At 37.2% G+C, this 20,543-nt stretch overlaps 1 protein-coding gene across 2 annotated transcripts in view; it reads right to left on the reverse strand.

Moving 5' to 3' along the window:
* Positions 1 to 2,174: 2,174 nt before the first annotated feature.
* LOC101081299 (cysteine-rich secretory protein 2-like) overlaps positions 2,175 to 20,543 on the reverse strand; it is a 55,453-nt gene continuing 37,084 nt past the window's right edge. The window contains exons 3-9 of one of the 2 annotated variants that reach the window (XM_003986225.6): positions 20,111 to 20,181; positions 14,786 to 14,902; positions 13,915 to 14,002; positions 8,724 to 8,869; positions 8,216 to 8,313; positions 6,213 to 6,301; positions 2,175 to 3,812 (exon numbers count right to left, since the gene is read on the reverse strand). In XM_003986225.6, coding sequence (XP_003986274.3) covers positions 3,685 to 3,812; positions 6,213 to 6,301; positions 8,216 to 8,313; positions 8,724 to 8,869; positions 13,915 to 14,002; positions 14,786 to 14,902; positions 20,111 to 20,181 — 737 coding nt within the window. In that variant the 3' untranslated portion in view covers positions 2,175 to 3,684. Of the gene's footprint in view, positions 3,813 to 6,212; positions 6,302 to 8,215; positions 8,314 to 8,723; positions 8,870 to 13,914; positions 14,003 to 14,785; positions 14,903 to 20,110; positions 20,359 to 20,543 lie in introns of those variants that run through there. The other variant, XM_045057635.1, reaches the window with a different exon arrangement.

Below are 20,543 nucleotides of genomic sequence, written 5' to 3' on the forward strand. Positions count from 1 at the left end.
GAGGTCCAACAAAACACAAGGGTTGGGAGATGTGGTGTTGACAGAGTTTGTGGTGGTCTTCTGGGAGGGGAAGGGGGCACACAATGCTAGGAATGAGACAAGCATGACTGGGAAGGGTGGATCCACTGATACAGGGGGTGGGCAAGCTTGGTGCAAGCAAGTTAGGTAAGAGTGTTGGTGCTTATTTCCCACAGGTGGCCATTGTTTTTGCTGGGGGGCAGGAGAAGGAAATGGCACTTGCCAGGTCCTTTGTTCCTAAAGGGGTCTTCCCATGATTTATCTCTCTCCAGACGGCACTCTGAGATGAACAAATCAGTCTCCCTCCCATCTGCCACCAGCGTTTTTTAAACTGCTGGTTCTGTGCTGTATCTGAATGGGCTGTTTGTTGTGCTCTTTCAGGGCAAGGATTCACCTTCCTCTTGTCCTCTGGGCTCTCCTAGAGACAGAGCCCACTGATTTTTAAAACTGTATGCTTTAAGTCTTGATCCTGGCTGTAAGAATTCACAAAATTCAGCCCCCTTTCAAAGGCAAATGTTACAGGGATTTGTCTTCACTGTTTGTGGGCTCCCCAGTATGAAAGTCCGTTTTTTGCCTTTCTTCATGCCACTGGTTCTCTCCCCACTGTGGATGGCCATGGTCCATTTCACTCCCAAACCGTGTCTTCACCCTTGTTAACTTTTTTGATGTGGCGTCCCCCCGACTTTTAGTTGTGAGGTTTGTTCTGCAGTCTCTGGATCATTTTCTGGGTTATTTACACTGATGTGAATGTTATCTAGTTGTATCTGTGGGACAAGGTGAGCTTAGGGTCCTTCTACTCTGCCATCTTCCCCCAAGGTTACATGTAGGTAGTCCAGGGAGAGCAAGATCGGAACCTAGGTCTCTGGACACCTACCCAGTGCCCTTTTCCACTCTGTATGCTTTTATTTTCTTCTTTATTTTACTGCATTGGCAGTTCACTTACAATGTGAACAAAGTGGTGCAAACTGACAGCTTTGCTTTATTACTGTAAGGGAATTCCAGATTAAAAAATACTTTAATATTGTTTTCACCTATAATATAAAGAAATAATTCAGTCGTTCACTACTACATATAAAGCTAGCTGGAGGATTTTGTAAAATATTTCTTATTAAGATGAGGAAGATACCTTCTATTCCCAGTTTTCTGAATATTGTTTTCATTAAATGTGTTGAATTTTGTCAAGTGTATTTTTTGCATCTTTTTATACATTTTTGCATATCTAAATATATGATACCTTTATTTTAAAATGGTATATGACATTAATTGATTTATGAATGTTTAAATAACAGTTTATTGCTTCAATAACTTCATTTTCTCATGGTGTATAATCCTTTTTAAATGTTGTATCTATGTTCATGAGAAATAATAGTATGTAGTTTTCTATTCTTTTGTGATATCTTTGTCTGCCTTTGGCATAAGGTAATGCTAGCCTGAGCTGGGGAATAGTTCTCCTGTTTTCTGTCATGACATAAACAAAAATAATCCTGAAATTGCACAATATGCACTGTATACATGGTATATCTATAATCTAGTGCAGTTTAAGTTAATCTCTCTTCTAGTCAATAGTATCTTAACTGGGTTTTTGCTCCCACTCTTATTCTCTTACAGTCTGTACCTCATCATCTCACTCTCTTCTTCAGTATACTCTCATGGCTTGCTATCTCGCTTACAACAATATCCTAATTCTTTATGTGCCCTAGGGCATACCATGGGACTAAGTTTCTGCCCAATTCTCTGACCTGCTTTCAAAATGACCTTTATCTTGCTCATTCCACTTCAGTCATTCTAGTCTTCTTGCCTTTCCTCAAATATGCTAACTTTATTCCTACCTTAACAACTTTATACTCACTATTCTGTTTTTGTTTCGATCAAATTATCTTATCCGTTGTTCTCTCACTTCTGTTATGATTCTAATCCATCCTCAGAAAGGATGTACCTGACTCTCCTATTAACATTTTCCTAGTCTGTCCTCTTTATTCTCTATTCTGTTGCCCATTTTAGTTCATAGCACTTACCACCTCCAATATCTTAAGTATTTATTTGCAAATAATTTCCTTCCTCTTTCCTGTATGAAAGTCTGAACTCCATGAAGTTTGGAACTTGGTCTCTCTTGTTAATCACCCTATTTCAAAGTACCTAAGTAAATACCAGAGACATTTTTCAATAAATATTTATTGAATACAGGAATGAATTATTATACATTGCAATGATTATTGTAAAAGAAATACAAGGAGCTATGAGAGAAAAATGGGAGGAGTTCTTCAGATTAAACTCTAAGGAATCTCTTGGGTAAGGTGGCATTTAATGTGAAGGAGTTATTCTAGCAAATACTAGAAGGATGACTCTTTCAGACAGAGCTATAGCAAATAAAAATGCCCTTAGGTATGGAAAATCCTGCGGAGCTTGAAAGAATTTGATAAGATCATTGTACTTAGAGCCTAAGAAATAAAGGAGAGAGGAATGAAGTGAGGTTAAAAGGGAAAGTATAAAAAAAATTCAACTTCTTGCAGATCAGTTTAAGAGTGTTATCCTAAGTACTCAAGAAGTCAATGGAAAGATTTTGAAAGTAGAATAAGAAGACTTTCACTGTAGATATTAAGGAATGTGCTGCAAATATAGCATTCAAGGGGCGCCTGAGTGGCTCAGTCAGTTGAGCATCAGACTTTGGCTCAGGTCACGATCTCATGGTTCTTGAGTTTGATCCCTGAGTTGGGCTTTGTGCTAACAGCTCAGAGCTTGCAGCCTGCTTTGGATTCTGTGTCTTCCTCTCTCCCTACCTCTTTCCTGCTCATTCTCTATTTCTCTCAAAAATAAATAAGTGTTAAAAAAATTTAAATAACATTCAGGAACTGCATTGATGATCTTGAACCTCTCCCTAATTTCCCTTTACCCCATGACTATTCCTGTCCTTGAAATAGTGAATCTTGACACTGGATAAGGATATGAGTCTAATTTGACAGTCCAATCATTGGTATTATCTGGAAGGTCCATGAAAAAAATAAAATCAAACATTTAGCAATGGAGTAGAGACACTGGGGGAGGGGTATCTGAGAAAGAATAACCGGATAATCAAGAGGAGAATTTTCCAAGCATTATGGAGCCACGAAAAGTGTTTTTTTTTTTAATGCACTTTTTATTTTGGAGTATTTTTAGATTTATAGACATTTTGCTAAGATAGTGCAGAGAATTCCTATATACTCTTCACCCAGTTTCAGTTTCCCCTCATGTTATCATCTTGTATAACCCTAGTACATTTGTCAAGAATAAGAGACATTACTATCAAAAACAATTCAGACCCTATTCAGATTTCACCACTTTTTCCATTAATGACCTTTTTGTGTTCCAGAATCTGATCTGAGAGACCACGTTCCATTTAGTTCTCATGTTTTCTTAGTCTCCTCTTGTCTGTAATGGTTTCTCAGAATTTCCTTATCGCTCATAATTTTTACATGAGCAACAGATAATATAATCATAGATTATGTAACTTTTTAATCCTTTGATGAAAGAAATTTCTGTAAAATAAAAAGTAGATCCAAGAGAAAAAGACTCCTTATTACTTGGAATCAAGTTTGTAGCCAACATGCTGACAATATCTTTGCTAATGTCACATCTAAGTAGATAGTGTGGCCCTTCTCTACTTAGCCCCCCTCAGTCTGTATTGGGTGTTTAATAAATTTTATCTTTACAATAGCAGGAAGCCTTGCAACTGTCCTTGGGAAGACTATGGGTACAGGATAGTGTTTTCTTCAAATCATTACAGTTTTGATATTTATCTTCATACTTGCAACCATTGGCTGAAATAAAAACAAAGAAATTAGTTCATTATAATTTTCCTCTATAGCAGCAACACAAACAATACATTCAATGCAAGTGGGGAGAACACAATTGAAAAAACAAGTTGGCATCATTACACTATGATGTCAAGGGACACATTAATCCACCACTCCTTTTAAAATTTGAGCTTTTTGAAATGTTTCTAAGATGAATTGACCTACTTTTCTTCCTCAGAAAACAAAATAAAATAAATGTAAATGAGTCTCTAAAATTGCACTGTCCAGAATTGTAGCCTTTAGCCATGAGGTTGTTTAAATTTAAACTTAAATTAATTAAAATTAAATAAAATTAAGAAAATACATTTTCAGGTTATCAGTGACACATGTTACATTCCCAGTGCTCCATGACCAATCTGACTAGTGGCTACTTTACAGGACAGTGCAAAGATTGAACATTTCCATCATTGCAAAAAGTTATATTAGACACTGTTGCTCCATTAGATGCTAGCGCCACTAGTTTTTCTTTCAAGAATAATAAACCATTATGAGAAGATGTGGATATAAAAATGGGAGGGAATTTTACACAATTATCTGACATTTCCACTTTGAAGTCCCTCAGTGGCCACAAACTCAATTAATTCTCAAACTAAATTCATCACTTTACCTGCAAACTTGGCATTCCTTTGGAGTCCCCTCCCCAACTCCCAACTAACTCCCCCAGTATCAGAGAAATGAAACTTAACTACTAAATAATTCAAACCAGATACTGGGAATCAATATGAACTCATGGCTCTCTACTTTTTATCAGCACTCAACAAATGCAAGTAACAAACAGTAGCCATTCTACTTCTTTCTTGTCATTCATTACTGTCCATTTCTCTTCATTCATTTTGTCCTAATGCAGTAAAAACATCCATTTGGCTTTTGAACCCATGTTTTCAACAGTCTCCAAGCTGGCTTGAATCCACTTGTTTTTCCATACTACTGCCAGATCTTGATAAAACACAATTCTGACTTCATCACTCTTCTGTTTAAAAATCTTTCAGGGGCGCCTGGGTGGCACAGTCGGTTAAGCGTCCAACTTCAGCCAGGTCATGATCTTGCAGTCTGGGAGTTCGAGCCCCACATCAGGCTCTGGGCTGATGGCTCAGAGCCTGGAGCCTGTTTCCGATTCTGTGTCTCCCTCTCTCTCTGCCCCTCCCCTGTTCATGCTCTGTCTCTCTCTGTCCCAAAAATAAATAAACATTGAAAAAAAAAATCTTTCAATTGGTTGCTCATTACTAACAGGATAAATTCCAAACCCATTAACAAATAGTATTCATCAGACGTGTAAGTATTTTATTTAATTGATGTATAGCTTTGATATCATCAATATTCTGAATTGGAGCTATACAATTGAGAATGTATACAGTTTAGTATACTGAGAATGCTACAGTTTAGTCTGATGAATGCATCTGAAAGGTAAAAATCTCAGGTAATGGGTCCATTATACTATTCATAATAATTTAATGACATATCCCAACCAAACAAAAATACCAACTCTTAGTATTTATATTCATAACAACACTGAAAATGAGATATATGACACTAAATGTAGTCCTTTTTGCTAAAATATTTTTTAGACTTCTGTGAGTTAATATTGCTATACAAGGATTTGATTGACATTTTAAAAGTATATAAAAATTACTAACAACACAAGTGCAAATGGTTATTAAATTAAACTTGATTATTCTAACTATACTATGGGAAAAATGAATTTAGTATAATGAACTCATTGGTGTATAAGAAATGTTTGGTGTCTGGACTGAACCATATCTGTGATCTCATACCTTTATGTTTGTACATATTTTCTCTTTTTAAAACGCAATAATGAAATTTTGCTACAATTGCATTAATTTTGACAGGAAAATATTCAATTACAATGAATATTTTCACAGAAACATTTTTATATATGCCAATAGGTAATGAGTCCAACATAAGCACAAATATACATGGATGGTAGATATTTCTTTAGGTTATATATGGTTACAGGGTTCTAGTTACAAATAAATATAGATACTGGCTTGTGTACATTTTTTGATTAAACACCCTCTGTTGAATATTTTTTGTATTTTGCATGAGGGAATTGCTTAAGTTGGTTTACAATCAGAAGATTTTCTAATTCTTTTTTTCATGTTTATTTATTTATTTTGATGGAGAGACAGAGAGAGAAAGAGAAAGAGAGAGAGAGAGAAACCTGAGCAGGATCCACGCTGTCAGCCTGGCATGGGGCTTGACCTGAGATCATGACCTGAGCCAAAATCAAGAGTCAGATGCTTAACTGACAGAGCCATTCAGATGCCTGAAATTTCCTAATTATTAAAAAACAAAAGTCAGTCCATATTATTAGATGTACTAACAAGTTAATGACTTCAAACTTACTGCATAGTCCATTGTCACAGTCATAAGGGCAGCTGGCACAAGGCTTTCCTTCTAGGTAGGGTGTATTTATCTTGTTAACATGATTACCACTGAAATTTGAAATACAGAGTGTCAAACATTTTTCATTTTTCAGTTTAGTTTATGCTACTAGGGTGGCACCTATCACCACAAACACCTGAGTATTTATTCAGTGTTTTTAATCATGTCAAATAACTGAAAAACTAAAATTCCCAAAATGTACTCAGATACCAATGTAAAGTAAGAAAAAAACTCACACATTCACTTACTTCCTTGACCATAATCTCCCAGCCTGAGACACTGAAATGGGATAAATGGGGTCTAAAATTTTTGGAGTATATTTCAACATGGCAACATTCTTTCTCACCCAGAAGATGTGGTCAATTGCTAAAGCAATGTACCCCAAGGTGCTGGCTGGTGATAAAACATATTTCTTAGAGAGACAGCAAGTTCCTGGGAAAGAAAGGGTTGCCATAGGCAAAATGCTTAAAGTTACATGTAATTTTACATTTAAAAAAGAAAATATGATAATTTTTAAATATGAACTAGAGAAGGTAAAGCCCAGGATGCTTTTGGCCTCTAGATGGGGGTGATGATTTTCAAGTGATTTTTGGTGTGTTGTATTTGGGAGTAGGGGTGACAGGAAGATTTTTGAATGTCTAGAGGTTTTGTGTGTAAGATTTTAATACTTAAAAAAGAGGGAATGTTAGAAAAATGGTTTTATTAACACTAATCGCTAAGGTATATTGGTCTTACAGTAACTAGTCTACCCCTCATTGGTGAATATTATTTGATTGGCCGTTATTATCTGAAAATACAAGACAGTCAAAATCTCGATTGCTCCAAGTAGGCCGACAACACAAGGCCATGCATCTAAATCTCAGCCCCTGCACAGAATATACCCGAATGTGTGTAAGCCCCTGGAAAAATGTGAAATAGACACAAATATGTTCTGGAAGTTCTCTCACCCCTGCTTTCCCTCATTATTCACTCCAACTCTCATTTCAGATACCTGGCATCAGATCCTCCTTTCTTAGAGCCAGACAGTGACTTTAGATGCATTCTCCTAGGAACTTTTCAATTCTTTCTACTAAACCCTCATAGGTCCTTGCAGGAAAATGACATTGGGAGTCATACTTCTCAAACAGGAGATCCATATACTTGGGTTATCGACAGTCTCAAAATAAAGCCTGAAGATAGCTTGGTTTTAGGGGTCCCCTGTCCCCGATGGCAAGGAATTTCAAACATTTAAAGAAATTAAGGTTAACAGATATGTTGAGATTAGATCTTCAGTATATCCACAGAATTTATTCTGGGTAAGTTCAAACATAATCTTTGATGAAAGAACACATTTCCTGCTGCAAGTCAGGACCTTAAAGGATGGTTCATTATGGAGATTTTGTGCAAACTTCTGAAAAACAAGGGTTAAGTATGTTCTTCTCTCCCGGACTCTGAAATACATTAAAGATCTCTTGAAAAAACCTTTGAGAGCCAATGAATGAATCATCTGTGATGGTAATAGCATAGGTAGCATTTTAGATAAGCAGGGGTGGGAACATTTTAGCTGAAAGAGCTGAAATCACAATCAGCCATTCCCAGTTTCCCAGTCCATCCCTTGCTTAACCATCAAGCTGCCACCTTCCTAGAGTATGAAGTTAGTGAGAACCAATGACATCAAATCCACAGAAATGCACACTACCCATGCTCATTGATTAGCTGTGAGCCCAAGGGAAAGGTCACTGAGAGAAAAGATGTCACTCTATAATTGGGGGAAATAGAGTTTCAGATTTTACACTTGGAACTGAAAACCTGGTGTCTTCTCTGATAAATTGAATGTATCTCAACTTAAAAGGCATTTCCAAAGACACAATTCCTTCTTTTTATTGAAATATTCTTTGTATTGTAGTTTGTTCAATATATGAAAATTTCAAAATATTAAATTGCAGATGGGATTATTGGCATTCAGCTCTAAAGCGTATACTTACGCAGGACAATATTGGCAAACATAGTAATATTTCAGAATATCTTGATTGGGACAATAGGCAACTCCACATCCAACGTGGTAAGAGGAGTACCAGACAACCTACAAATCCAGAAGGGAACATAGGAGAGAGTACATGAAAGAGGGAAAATATTGAAAAACAAATAGTACCAATTGTAAAACTGAAAAAAAAAGTTACCATTATGGTATTGCCTTGTGGAAATATTTAGTTCAATTATTGAAGCAAATCACACATTTTAAAATACTGAATTTTCATATACATTCCTCAATTTATGCATCTATAATGTTGGGAAAATACAGGGTGTGCTTCCCTATGAAGAGTTCTGCCAGCCAAGGAATAAATGACAGCTTTAGATGAAGTACTGGCCAACACCAAGGCTACTAGGTCTACTCACATTCTCACGCAAATTGAACACAGGTTGGTCATAATTTGGAGAAGCTTTCTATATTAGAACATTTGTGGCAGAAGTATTTTAATTTGTTTTCCTTACCTGGGTATAATGTCCAACAACTGCACCAGCAGTCTTTGCTCCCTTACCATAGATAAAATTGTCCTCCTCATCATACCAGTTTTGGATTGGGGCTGACCATGACTTAGGGTGAGATGACATATAGAGATTCTCACCACAGTTTGTACCTAAGGAGAACCAGATCACAATGAAGCAATAAAGCATGCCATGGCAAAAGAAATTAACTAAATGAACACAAAGATGTTGCCTTTCAAACAGTGCCTATGCTTGCCAACTCTTAACACGTAATAAAACAGCTTCTGTCCTTACCAACTATTAAGCTGAATAGAAGACAAATCTGTCTACCACATTGAGGCTGACCCGAACATGCAGAATTTTGAATAGGTTGAGAAGATCTTATGCTTTAAAAACCCTTCTCCTTTTGGGGTGTCAGAGATGCATTCTTTTCCATGCAAAATTCTTCACATGTGTAATGTTTCCTGTAGTCTCAGCTTTGTATTGTAAGCATGCAAAGGGTAATGACCAACTTTTATTCTTTTTTTTTCTTCTTCATGCCTACTTTTGCCAGATACTTTTCATATATTGGACCCTGAGTAAATGTTTATGGTATGATTTTTGTGTGAACTTGGAAAAAATGTTCTACAGGCAGTCTTTAAGAGTCCCAATTAAGAGGCAACTGACATCAGGGGAGATGGCAGTTTTCAAAGTTTTTGGATCCTCCCTTAATCAATAAATCAGAATGTCATCAGACCAAATCTTCCTCAGAGAAGTAGGTAAGAAGAGCCTTGCAGAGGGTCACATCAGCAAGATGGTGGAGTAGGAAGCCCTGGATTCTCCTTCCCCCGACAAACACACTGATTCAGCAACAATTCCCAAACAAATTGCCCTTGTGAGAAATCCAAAACTAATTGCAAGGCTTCTATACCCTGGGAGAATATGAACCCAGACAAACTGAAGCCTGTAGGGAAATTAGGACACCTTCTTGCTAGAATGCCTACCCTCAGCACAGTTTCTGCCATATGATCAGGAAGAGATCCCGTATCTCCCAGCTTCTCCCAGGGGAAGGAAAGAGTTGGTTCATTTGTCCAGCCCCCCAACCTTTCCTTAAGGAAAACTCCCAGATGGTTGGCTTCTGTCTTGCTAGTCTTGGAGCTCTGATTGTCAGACACAGGCTAGCCATCTGGGGGAAAATGGAGATGGTGGTTGGGACTGGTAGATATCACATCTCCTCCCCATGGCTTAGCACAGAGCAAGCAAATGAAAAATCTTAGCTCTTAGCTTCTTTTTCCTGAGGAAGCAAAGAGTTGATTGGTGTGTCCAATGCTATTTCCCCAGGGCTTCCCAAAAAGCTGACATCTCTCTTGCCAGTCTTGGAGCTCTGATGGCTTTGGCACAGTGTTGCCCCCCTGGAGGGAGAACACAGATGGTGTTTTGTATTGGTAGATGCCATGGCTCCTCTCTTCAGCTCAGAAAAGAGCAAGCGAACAAATATCACAGCTACCTGGTTCTCCTTGGGGGGTAGGGGTGGGGGAAGAGTTGGTCTGGGTATCCAATGCCACAAACTTTCCAGAGGCTGCCCCAAAGCCTGGCTTCTGACTTGTGTCTCTGAGAATGCGAACTAGACCTAGCATAATCTAGTTACCCGGGGCAAATGAGAACAGATAGAGGTTTGGGCTGGCAGTAGCCCTGGACTCTCTTGGTTCAGCACAGAGTGAGCAGATAAAAAACCCTAGCTCCTAGCCTTTCCATGAGAAAGCAAGAATTGGATGGGATGACTAAATCTCCATCTTTTATGGGGGCTGCCTGAGGAACTGACTAAAGATCTTTTGTGAACACAGTCAACTTGAGCAGACATTTCTCCAAGGAATATGTACAACCAGCCAACAGGTATATAAATGACTTTGGGTAACATAGATATTTTAACAACATTAATTCTTCTCAATGGGCAAAAAAACCCGCTCTCTTCAAGAAGTGATGATGAGAAAATTGGACAGCCACATGGAGAAGAGTAACTTTGGACACCTAAATTACACCACACACAAAAATTACCTCAAAATGGATTAAAGACTTAAACATATGACCTGAAATAGTAAAACTCCTAGAAGAAAATATAGGGAAAAAGCTCTTTGACATTGATCTTAGCAATGAATTCCTAAATGTGACACTAAAAATATAAGCAACAAAAGCTAAAATAAATAAGTAGAACTGCACAAAACGAAAAAGCTCTGCAAAATAAAAGAAACAATCAACAAAGTGAAAAAGCAACCTGTGGAAACAGTGAAAACATTTGCATAGCATATAACTGATAAGGAGTTAACTTTCAAAGTATATAAAGAATTCATATAACCCAATAGCAAAAATTAACCCAATTTAAAAATGGGCAGAAGATTTGTTTTTGTTTTGTTTTGTTTTCTGTATATTTTTTATCATTTTTCATTTAGCATTTTATTTATTTTATTTTATTTTATTTTAATTAATTAATTAATTTATTTTTCCAATATAGTTAACATATAGTGTCATATTAGTTTCAGGTGTATAATATACTGATTCAACAAGTCCATACATAACCCTGTGCTCATCAAGACAAGTGCCGTCCTTAATCCCTATCCCCTGTTTCACCCATTCCCCATCTCCACCCCACGGTAACCATTAGTTTTTTCTCTATAGTTAAGAATCATTTTCTTAGTTTGTCTCTCTCTCTCTCTTTTTTCCTTTTCTCTTTTTACTTGTTTGTTTTGTTTCTTAAATTCCACATATGAGTGAAATCCTATAGTATTTGTCTCTTTGGGACTGATTTTGCTTAGCATTATACTCTTTAGCCCCATCCATGTTGTTGCAAATGGCAAAACTTTTTTATGGCTGAATTTTATATATATATATATTTTTTTTTTCTTTTCTTTGCACATTCATCTATCAATGGACACTTGGGCTGCTTCCATAATTTGACTACTGTAAATAATGCTGCTATAAACATACGGATGTATGTATCCCTTTGAATTAGCGGTTTTGTAGTTTTTAGGTAAACAGCCAGTAGTGCAATTACTGGATTACAAAGTAGTTTTATTTTTAACTTTCAAGGAACTTTCATACTGTTTTCCACAGTGGCTGCACTACTTTGCATTCCCAACAGTGCACAGGGTTTACTTTTTCCCACATCCTCTCCAACACTTGTTGTTTCTTGTGTTTTTTATTTTAGCTATTCTGACGGGTGTGAGGTGATGTCTTGCATTTCTCTGATGATGAGTGATGTTGAGCATCTTTTCATGTGTCTGTTGGCCATCTGTATGTCTTCTTTGGAAAAGTGTCTCTTCATGTTTTCTGTCCATTTTTTGAGCAGAAGACATGAACAGACTTTTCTCCAAAGAAGGCATACAGATGACTAACATGTGTGTGAAAAGGTGTTCAACATTACTAATCATCACAAAAATGTAAATCAAAATCATGAGATATCACCTTACATCTCTGTCAGGATGTCTATTATCAAAAAAACAAAAGACAGCAAGTAATGGTAGGGATGTAGAGAAAGTGGAATCATAAACACTGCTGGTGAGAATGAAAAATAGTGTGGTTGCTGTGGAAAACAATATGAAGGTTCCTCAAAAAATTGAATGTAGAACTACAAAATGATCCAGCAACACCACTTCTTGAGTATTAAAGAATTGAAATCAGGATCTTGAAGAGATATTAGCACACTCATGTTCATTGCAACACTATTTACAATAGCCAATATTTGGAAACAATCTAAATGTCCATGGGCAAAGGAATGGATGACAAGATGAGATATATACATACAATGGAATATCATTCATCTTTAAAAAAGGAAGACGTTTTGCAACATGTGATAACATGGGTGAAACTTGAGGACATTATGCTAAGTGAAATATGCAGTCACAGATAGACAACTACAAGCATGAATACATTTATATGAAGTATCTAAAAGAGTCAAATTCATAGAATCAAAGAGTGCAATGGTAGTGGCTGGGGATGAGGGAAAAGAGAAATGGGAACTTACTAATCAATAAATTTCCGGTAAGCAAAGTGAATAAATTCTAGCTATCTGCTGTACAACATTGTACCTGAAGTCAACAGCATTGTATAGTACACTTAAAAATTTGTCAAGAATGTAGGTCTCATGTTAAGTGTTCTTAAGCACTGTTGCTGTAATAAAATTAATTTAGAAAAAGAATGAAATGCCTTGAAGCCCAGAAACATTTTCCTATCATTTCAGGCCTCACTTAATATTTACATTTTGGTGGATTAAAATATAATGTTTACATGCTGCTTAAAGAGAGTATAAAATATTCTTGGGAATTTTCTTTAATATGGAAGGAAAGAAACTAAGAATCTAACAGAACTTGATGTTAAGACCATTTGTTTTAAGCTTCTACTGAATGTAGTTACCTAATTTCATTATAATTTTGGCATCAGCAATATAAATAACAGTAGTTCTACTGAAGTTACAAGTAATTATTCACTACTTTCCAATTGGGTTTGCCTGTCATGCTTAATAATGTAAATAAATATTTTATGAACAGTTTATGCACAGAAGTTTTCTCCAATAGTTTTTCTAATTCTTGAAAGTTATATGTATTTTTGCATATAACATTATTCTATGCATTACAGGTACACAGTCTATATAAAGTTCTTGACTATCAAAAACTAAAAACTGAATCAACATACACAAAATATTAATCATGATTTTAAAAGTTTAGGTATGTTTACAGCAAAATTCAGGAAAAATTCAACATAATCCAGTATATTTTATGAATACAAAATGAGGAGATATCAAAACACCAAACAGCTACACAATATCACAACAAAGGGCAGTGGATCAGAGATCAATAAGCCTGCCCAAAGCATGAAACTCTCCAGTAAGGACACTTCAGATTGTGTCTTGGGGAAGTCATTCCTCCCCTGTCCTTATCTTATAATTTCTAAAATTGGAGAAATGATGATTCATGACCTGTTTATTCATGAGCTGGTTCAGAGTGATAAATGAAGTATTGCTTCAGAAATGCTTGGCATAATGCAATCAACAAGCCCAAAATAGTATCTATAATGATCCCTCCCTATACAGATACTTTGATTTTAAAAAGAGCAGCATTTATTCACTAAGTCTTCTTTCAGCATCCCTGAATGTCCCATTCTATTTGATTTTTCTAATATTATTTTATTATTCATTTATTCCACAGATATTTGCTCATTTACATACTGGTTTTTCGGTCTTCTGCATTGCTGTGTTCTAAAGTGCACTTGTTTGCCCATTTTTGGGCATTTGCTGCTGCTTCTTTGCTCCATTCCTAAATGTCACAAGAAAAAAAATGCACTTAAAGATTCAACTCCAATAGAGCATATGCTTTATAGTCTGATTGGTAGACTGATTTGCACTATTTTAAAAGCTTCTATAGATATATTATGTAATTGTCTTTGGTATGAAGGATCTTTTTGTTAGTTGTGTGTGTTTGTTTATGGGCCCCAGTGCCAATTTCCACGTGAAAAGAAGTTTATAAATGATGTGTCTAGTGAGAGAAATACTTAATACAATAACACTGACAATTTATGATAGGAGAGGAAACACACCTAAGATTTTTAGTAATAGTGCTACTCTAAATACTCATCAAATATATTGAAGTATTTAAATTATACTTCAATAGTAATAAACTGGCCTAGATTATTCCCAATTCCACTTACAGCCCATTGCATTCAAATGGGAGAGATCTAGCTTTTATGGATTATGCCTTGGAAACTGGACTGTTATTTACTCTTAATGGCACTGATTTTGAAGGAAAGGGGACTCCTTTATTTTAGACTAGGGAAGACAGTGAACAAAAAGTGTAATGGCTTCACATTTGATGTCTGAAGATTTGGCTTCTAATTTTGCCTTCCCAACCTAATAACCCTTGACAAATTATTTAACCATATAAAGGAAAATTAATTTCTGTCCTGTCCATAACACAGCTCAAATGAAATAGCAAAATAGAAGCAAAATTATGTAAGCACAAGGTACTTAAGAGATGTCAGTTACCAGCTCCCTGCTCTTATCGTGACTTTTCACATCACTAGCCTTTATCACTGCCTCTTACCATCTTTAGCATGTTGCTGGCAGGTGGAGAGACTGATCTCCTTAGTTCATTGTGTTTATCTACAATCTCTTTTTGGACTTGTGTTCGAGTAGTTGACAAAGCAGCAAAGGATGGATCCTAAAGAGAAATAAAATTATGGTTACCATTTTAACATTTGTTAAAATTGGTCCCTCAGCCCTTGGACAGCTTTAAGGTGCCCAGCTGCGGAAGGCTTTTCCTGGAGTTCACCTCCCTGTTTGACTGCCAGAAAGCCATGCAGGGCCTGAAGGGTCGCAAGTTTGCCAACAGAGTGGGTGTCACAAAATACTGTGACCCCGACTCCTACCACCTCCCCCCCTCCCCAGGACTTCTGGTAGAAGTGGAGGGGGAGTGTGGGGGCAGGGCTGTCTGGGGGCTGCTCCCCACCCTCCTCCCCTTTCCCCTTCTGAAGAAGTTGGGCAGAGGAGTGAAGCGAATGACAGCTAGCAGCAACTTAAGTGGCAGCAATTAGGGTGGGGGTGAGGTGTGGGTGGGGAGGGGAATAGGGAAGTCTGCACACAGGCCCACACAGACACATGCATTCACAGACTTAGAGGGAAGGGGTTAGGATGGGGAGGGGGTTCACAGCAGGGCGGTAGGACCCCCATAGCCCCTCCTCATAACAGCCTCTCCTCCCTTTTACTCTCTTTCTCCCTTTCCCCACTGTAGAAACATAGTGTGTTTATGATTTATGGCCAAACTATTTTGATAAACTTTTTTTTAATGTTTATTTATTTTTGAGAGAGAGAGAGAGAGAGAGAGAGAGAGAGAGCATGAGCAGGGGAGGGGCAGAGAGAGAGGGAGACACAGAATCTGATGCAGGATCCAGGCTCCAAGCTGTCAGCACAGAACCCTACGCTGGGCTTGAACCCACCAACTGTGAGATCATGACTTGAACCAAAGTTGGACACTCTAGGCACCCCACATAGCCAAACTATTTTGATTTTTTTTGTCCAACCCCCAGTGCCCTGCCTTCTCCCTAACTAGGTCCACAGCCCCCATTCTCTTGGCCTCTGGTTCTCTCCCCGGTGCCTACCCTCCTCCATTTCTTATGTAGTTGATTCTGTCCTTAGTCTCCCTGACCGGTGGCCCCAGCCCAGTGGCCTCCTCCCTTTCCTCTATGTGGCGATTTCATATTTCCTAAGATGAATTTGCTTGTTAAACATTTTGTTGTATTTTACTTTTAAAAAATTGCATTTAAGAGTAAATATTAATTCCAGGGAACAATGATCACTTTAGAAGCATTCAGTTCAGGCCAATAGTAGTTGCTAAGCATTGCCAATGAACCTGAGCCAAAACTGTGACAAATAAGAAAAAGCAGTTTAAAGCTTTGAGAATAGTAATGGAGTTCGGAGCATGACAAATTAGAATATTCTCTGAGGGCACAGATGTCAATTTCTAGTTTCAAGGGAACTCTTAATGTGCTGCTTCTATCCATATGAGTGATAATATTTTATAACCATAAAGGTACACAATGGAAATATTAAGACACCTTGATTCACATTTGATCAGGCTGCAGCAGGTGGGATGAGAGTGGAGCTCAAGATTCATCCTAGACTTTAAGGAAATTTTGACCTGACATGTCCTGTATTCAGAGAAATAATGTATTTAGAATGTATTTGGAGAAAGAATGTTCAGATTCAAAGTTTATTCAATATTCTAGTAAGGGGCGACTGGGTGGCTCAGTTGGTTAAGCCACCAACTGTTGATTTCAGCTCAGCTCATGATCTCATGGGTTGTGGTTTCAAGCCCTACATCTTTGGGCTCAGCAATGACAATGCAGAGCCTTCTTAAGATTTTCTTTCTCTCTCCCTTTCCACCCCTCCCCTGCTTAAGCTCTTGCACCTGGTCTCTCTCTCCCTCTCTCTCTCAAAATAAATGAACTTAAAAATTTTTTAAAGTTTAAAATTTTAAAGTTAAAAAAATTTTAAAGTACTTAAAATACTCTAGTAAAATCATTCTTCCTGTTATGATATGTATTATGATCTACTTTATTATGATCTGATTATGGGGTCACTCAAAAGATAATTTTGCAACATCAAAAAATTTCCAAGGCCATTTAGAGGGAGCAAAGTCATCTAATTAATGGGCCATTGCTGATTCTGTTCCTTTTTAGTAACAGAATAAAGTATTATATCAGCTGCTGAAATTTTTGGTATATTTTATCATTGTACGTGTGTATGTGTGTGTGGGGTTGTGTCTAGCTTAGGGTAGGTGAGTTGTTTCCACAGGCTAAGATAATTGATGACTTAAATTAATACATGAGTGTTTTGTTGTATGAATATGAGCAAGAGTTTGAAGTCAAAGTCTAAACAGACAGGGCCCTTTGTTGATTTTACCTGACACACTGGGGTAAGTTATTCTCTCCTACCCCAATAATGAGTTCCCTCAAAGCCCTCCAAATAATGTAAGTTTAGGTTTAGCCATGTTTATCGCCACTATTTATTTATGCATCCATTTCCCCTGCTTGCTTGTATGTTCCTAAGGCAGGAACCAATAGTGAATGCCATTGTACCCACAGATGTGGCACATTCGCAGCTACTAACTCCTAAGCTAGAAAGGATGTGCATGTGAAATATTAACAGTGACCAACCTCTGCTTTACACTAAAGCATAAAATAACATCCTTGGATATTTCCTATTGACCCTCAAAAACCTGCTTAAGAGAATTTCATTTCAAAATACCTTGGATATTTCCTATTGACCCTCAAAAACCTGCTTAAGAGAATTTCATTTCAAAATACATAAAAATTTGGCCCCTGTGAAAGAAGTCATTATTTCCTCCTTCATATCCTATATTGCTTTGTATAGATATAAATCCTACTGAAGACGTGTCTTTGTCGTTGTTGTTTTTAAATGAGTTTCAAGAGAGCTTTTATTAGGTAACAGGAAATATGAAGAGTGTTGAACATAAAATAGATCTAACATGGTATCTATCTATTGATCCTTAAAAAGTTTATTTTGATAGACTATATGACATAACTAATAAAATAATTACATATATTTCAGTTACATTGTAACTAAAATGATAGGTGGATTCTGCTAGATATACAAAAAAACAAAGGGTGAATTCGTGATTGAGGCTAGGAAAACTTTGTAAAAGATGGTCTGGATTGGGGTTATAAAGGATGATTAGTGTTTTCTAGCATTCTTGAGAAGGGGCAGAAAGTATGTAGAGAATCTGATTAGCTAACGGTTAGTGGTGCAAAAGAGCAAAATATCTCTCCTTTATATAATTTCAAAAATGAAGACCAGGAGATGGACCAGAGAGATAACGGAGGAGCAGTAAGGACCATGAAAAAATCTTTAAGAAAGAGACTGGGGAGAAAGCAAACTTTTTGACTGAAGACAGAGGTGATGAGCAAATTATCTTCAGACTGAAAATTAATTGTGGTAATATAATGACTGTATTTCTGAATGCCATGTGAGTTTTGACCTAGTGTCTGAACTCTTTGATCTGAGGATCCCTAGCTGTTCTCGTATGCTCAGAGTTAACAAAGAATGCACAAACAGACAGCAGTGACAGACTTTTTCTGATCAGAAGATATACACATTGTATAAGCACCTACTGCTAAGTACTTAAGAGAATGATTCATCCTGTTCTTAGGATTCTTAAAGGGCAGCAGTGTATTAGAAATAATTAGAGCAGCTTAGGGGTGCCTGGGTGGCTCAGTCAGTTGAGCATCTGACTTTGGCTCAGGTCATGATCTCGTGGTTTGTAGGCTCGAGCCTGCATTGGGCTCTGTGCTGACAGCTCAGAGCCTGGAGCCTTCTTCAGATTCTGTGTCTCCCTCTCTCTGCCTCTTGGCTGCTCATACTCTGTCTTTCTCTCTCTTAAATAAATAAACATTTGACAATAAATTATATTAAAAAAAAAGGAAGATGAAAAAAAATTTTAAAGGAATAATTAGAGCATCTTATTCTTTACGTACTAATTGTAAGACCATGAAAAAAAAATCCAAATACTTAATATCACTTGTAAAGTTTCTTTTTTTATTTTATTTTATTTTTTTTTTAAATTTTTTTTTCAACGTTTATTTATTTTTGGGACAGAGAGAGACAGAGCATGAACGGGGGAGGAGCAGAGAGAGAGGGAGACACAGAATCGGAAACAGGCTCCAGGCTCTGAGCCATCAGCCCAGAGCCTGACGCGGGGCTCGAACTCACGGACCGCGAGATCGTGACCTGGCTGAAGTCGGACGCTTAACCGACTGCGCCACCCAGGCGCCCCATAAAGTTTCTTTTTTTAAATTTAAAAATAGGTATAATTATTATCATACAGTAACTATGAAAATAAATGTGATGAAGTATGTGAAGAAGTTTTGCTAATCTGAGATTATATAATATATAAATATATTGTTAATTTTCTGTGAAAATCACATTGTAATGAATTAAATAAAAGGAAATCAAAAAAGATATTTGGACAGCTTTTAAACCTGTGGATCATTGCTGTCAATAGAAATATAATTACAGTATCAAACTTATACAAAAAAATTTTTTTTGTTTGTTTATGTTGAGAGAGAGAGTGAGCAGAGGAGGGGCAGAGAGAGAGGGAGAGAAAAAATCCCAAGCAGGCTCTGCTCTGTCAGCTCAGAGACCAACGCAGGGCTTGAACTCATGAACTGTGGTGAGATCATGACCTGAGCTGAAACCAAGAGTTGGATGCTTAACTGGTTGAGCCACCCAGGCACACCCAAAAAAATTTTTTAAGAGAGAGAGAGAAAGAGAGAGGGAGAGGGCCAGAGGGAGAGAGAAAGAGAGAAAGTCTTAAGTGGCTTCATGCCCATGATGGAGCCCGATGCAGGGCTTGATTTCATGACTATGAGATCATGACCTGAGCTGAAACGCAGTCAACCACTTAACTGACTGACCCACCCAGGTGCCCTGTATCAAACGTAATTTTAATTTCTGGGCGGCCACTTTGAAAAGGAAAAAAATAAACAGATCAAATAACATATTTATTTAACAGATTCAAAATATTATGCTTTCATCATGCAATCAATTTTAAAATTATTAATGAAATACTTTGACTTTTTTTTTTTACTAAGTATTGAATTCTCCATGTGTTTATGCAGATCTCAGTCCCGATCATCTGTATTTCTAGTGTTCAATACCCTCACGTGGCTAGAGGCTACAGCTCGTCATCACAGCCTTAAAATTAACTGTGTTAAGTACTCGAGCAACGGATGAGTACTTTGTGATGTACCAGACACTGTAGTACTTTTCAGTTTTGCAAACTGATCTAATAGCTTGCTATTCCTCAGAGCTGCTTCAATCGTTCTGAAAATATTTTTAACCTTGACCGTACCTGTCCATTTGCAGGAAAGAATGGAAGCAACACAAGAGCCAGGAACAGCAACTCCAGGAGTAAGGCCATGGCTGGGGGAGGAAAAAAAGAAAAAAAAAAAAACAAAAACACAAAGGGAACAAAGACCTGCATTAGAATGTTTAGTGCATGAACTTCAGAGGAATATAGGAAAACAAAACAAAACAAAACAATGTAATGATCCCAGTTATTCCACGTTCATTAATAATATAACAAGAGAAGATTTGTTACAAGATGCCAATAGAATGATAATGGATTCACCCAGAAGCAACCCTTCATAGGATGTAAAGAACAAAAGGAGGTACTCAGTTGAAGCCTTTGAAGTACACCTATAAATGTGAAGTGCATCTACATACTACCCTATTTTACCCTAGTTCCACAGTCTTGTCTATGTAGCTCTTCCCTTCGGATTCTA

The sequence above is a fragment of the Felis catus genome, chromosome B2, assembly GCF_018350175.1.
Source record: "Felis catus isolate Fca126 chromosome B2, F.catus_Fca126_mat1.0, whole genome shotgun sequence".
Taxonomy (NCBI): Eukaryota; Metazoa; Chordata; class Mammalia; order Carnivora; family Felidae; genus Felis; species Felis catus.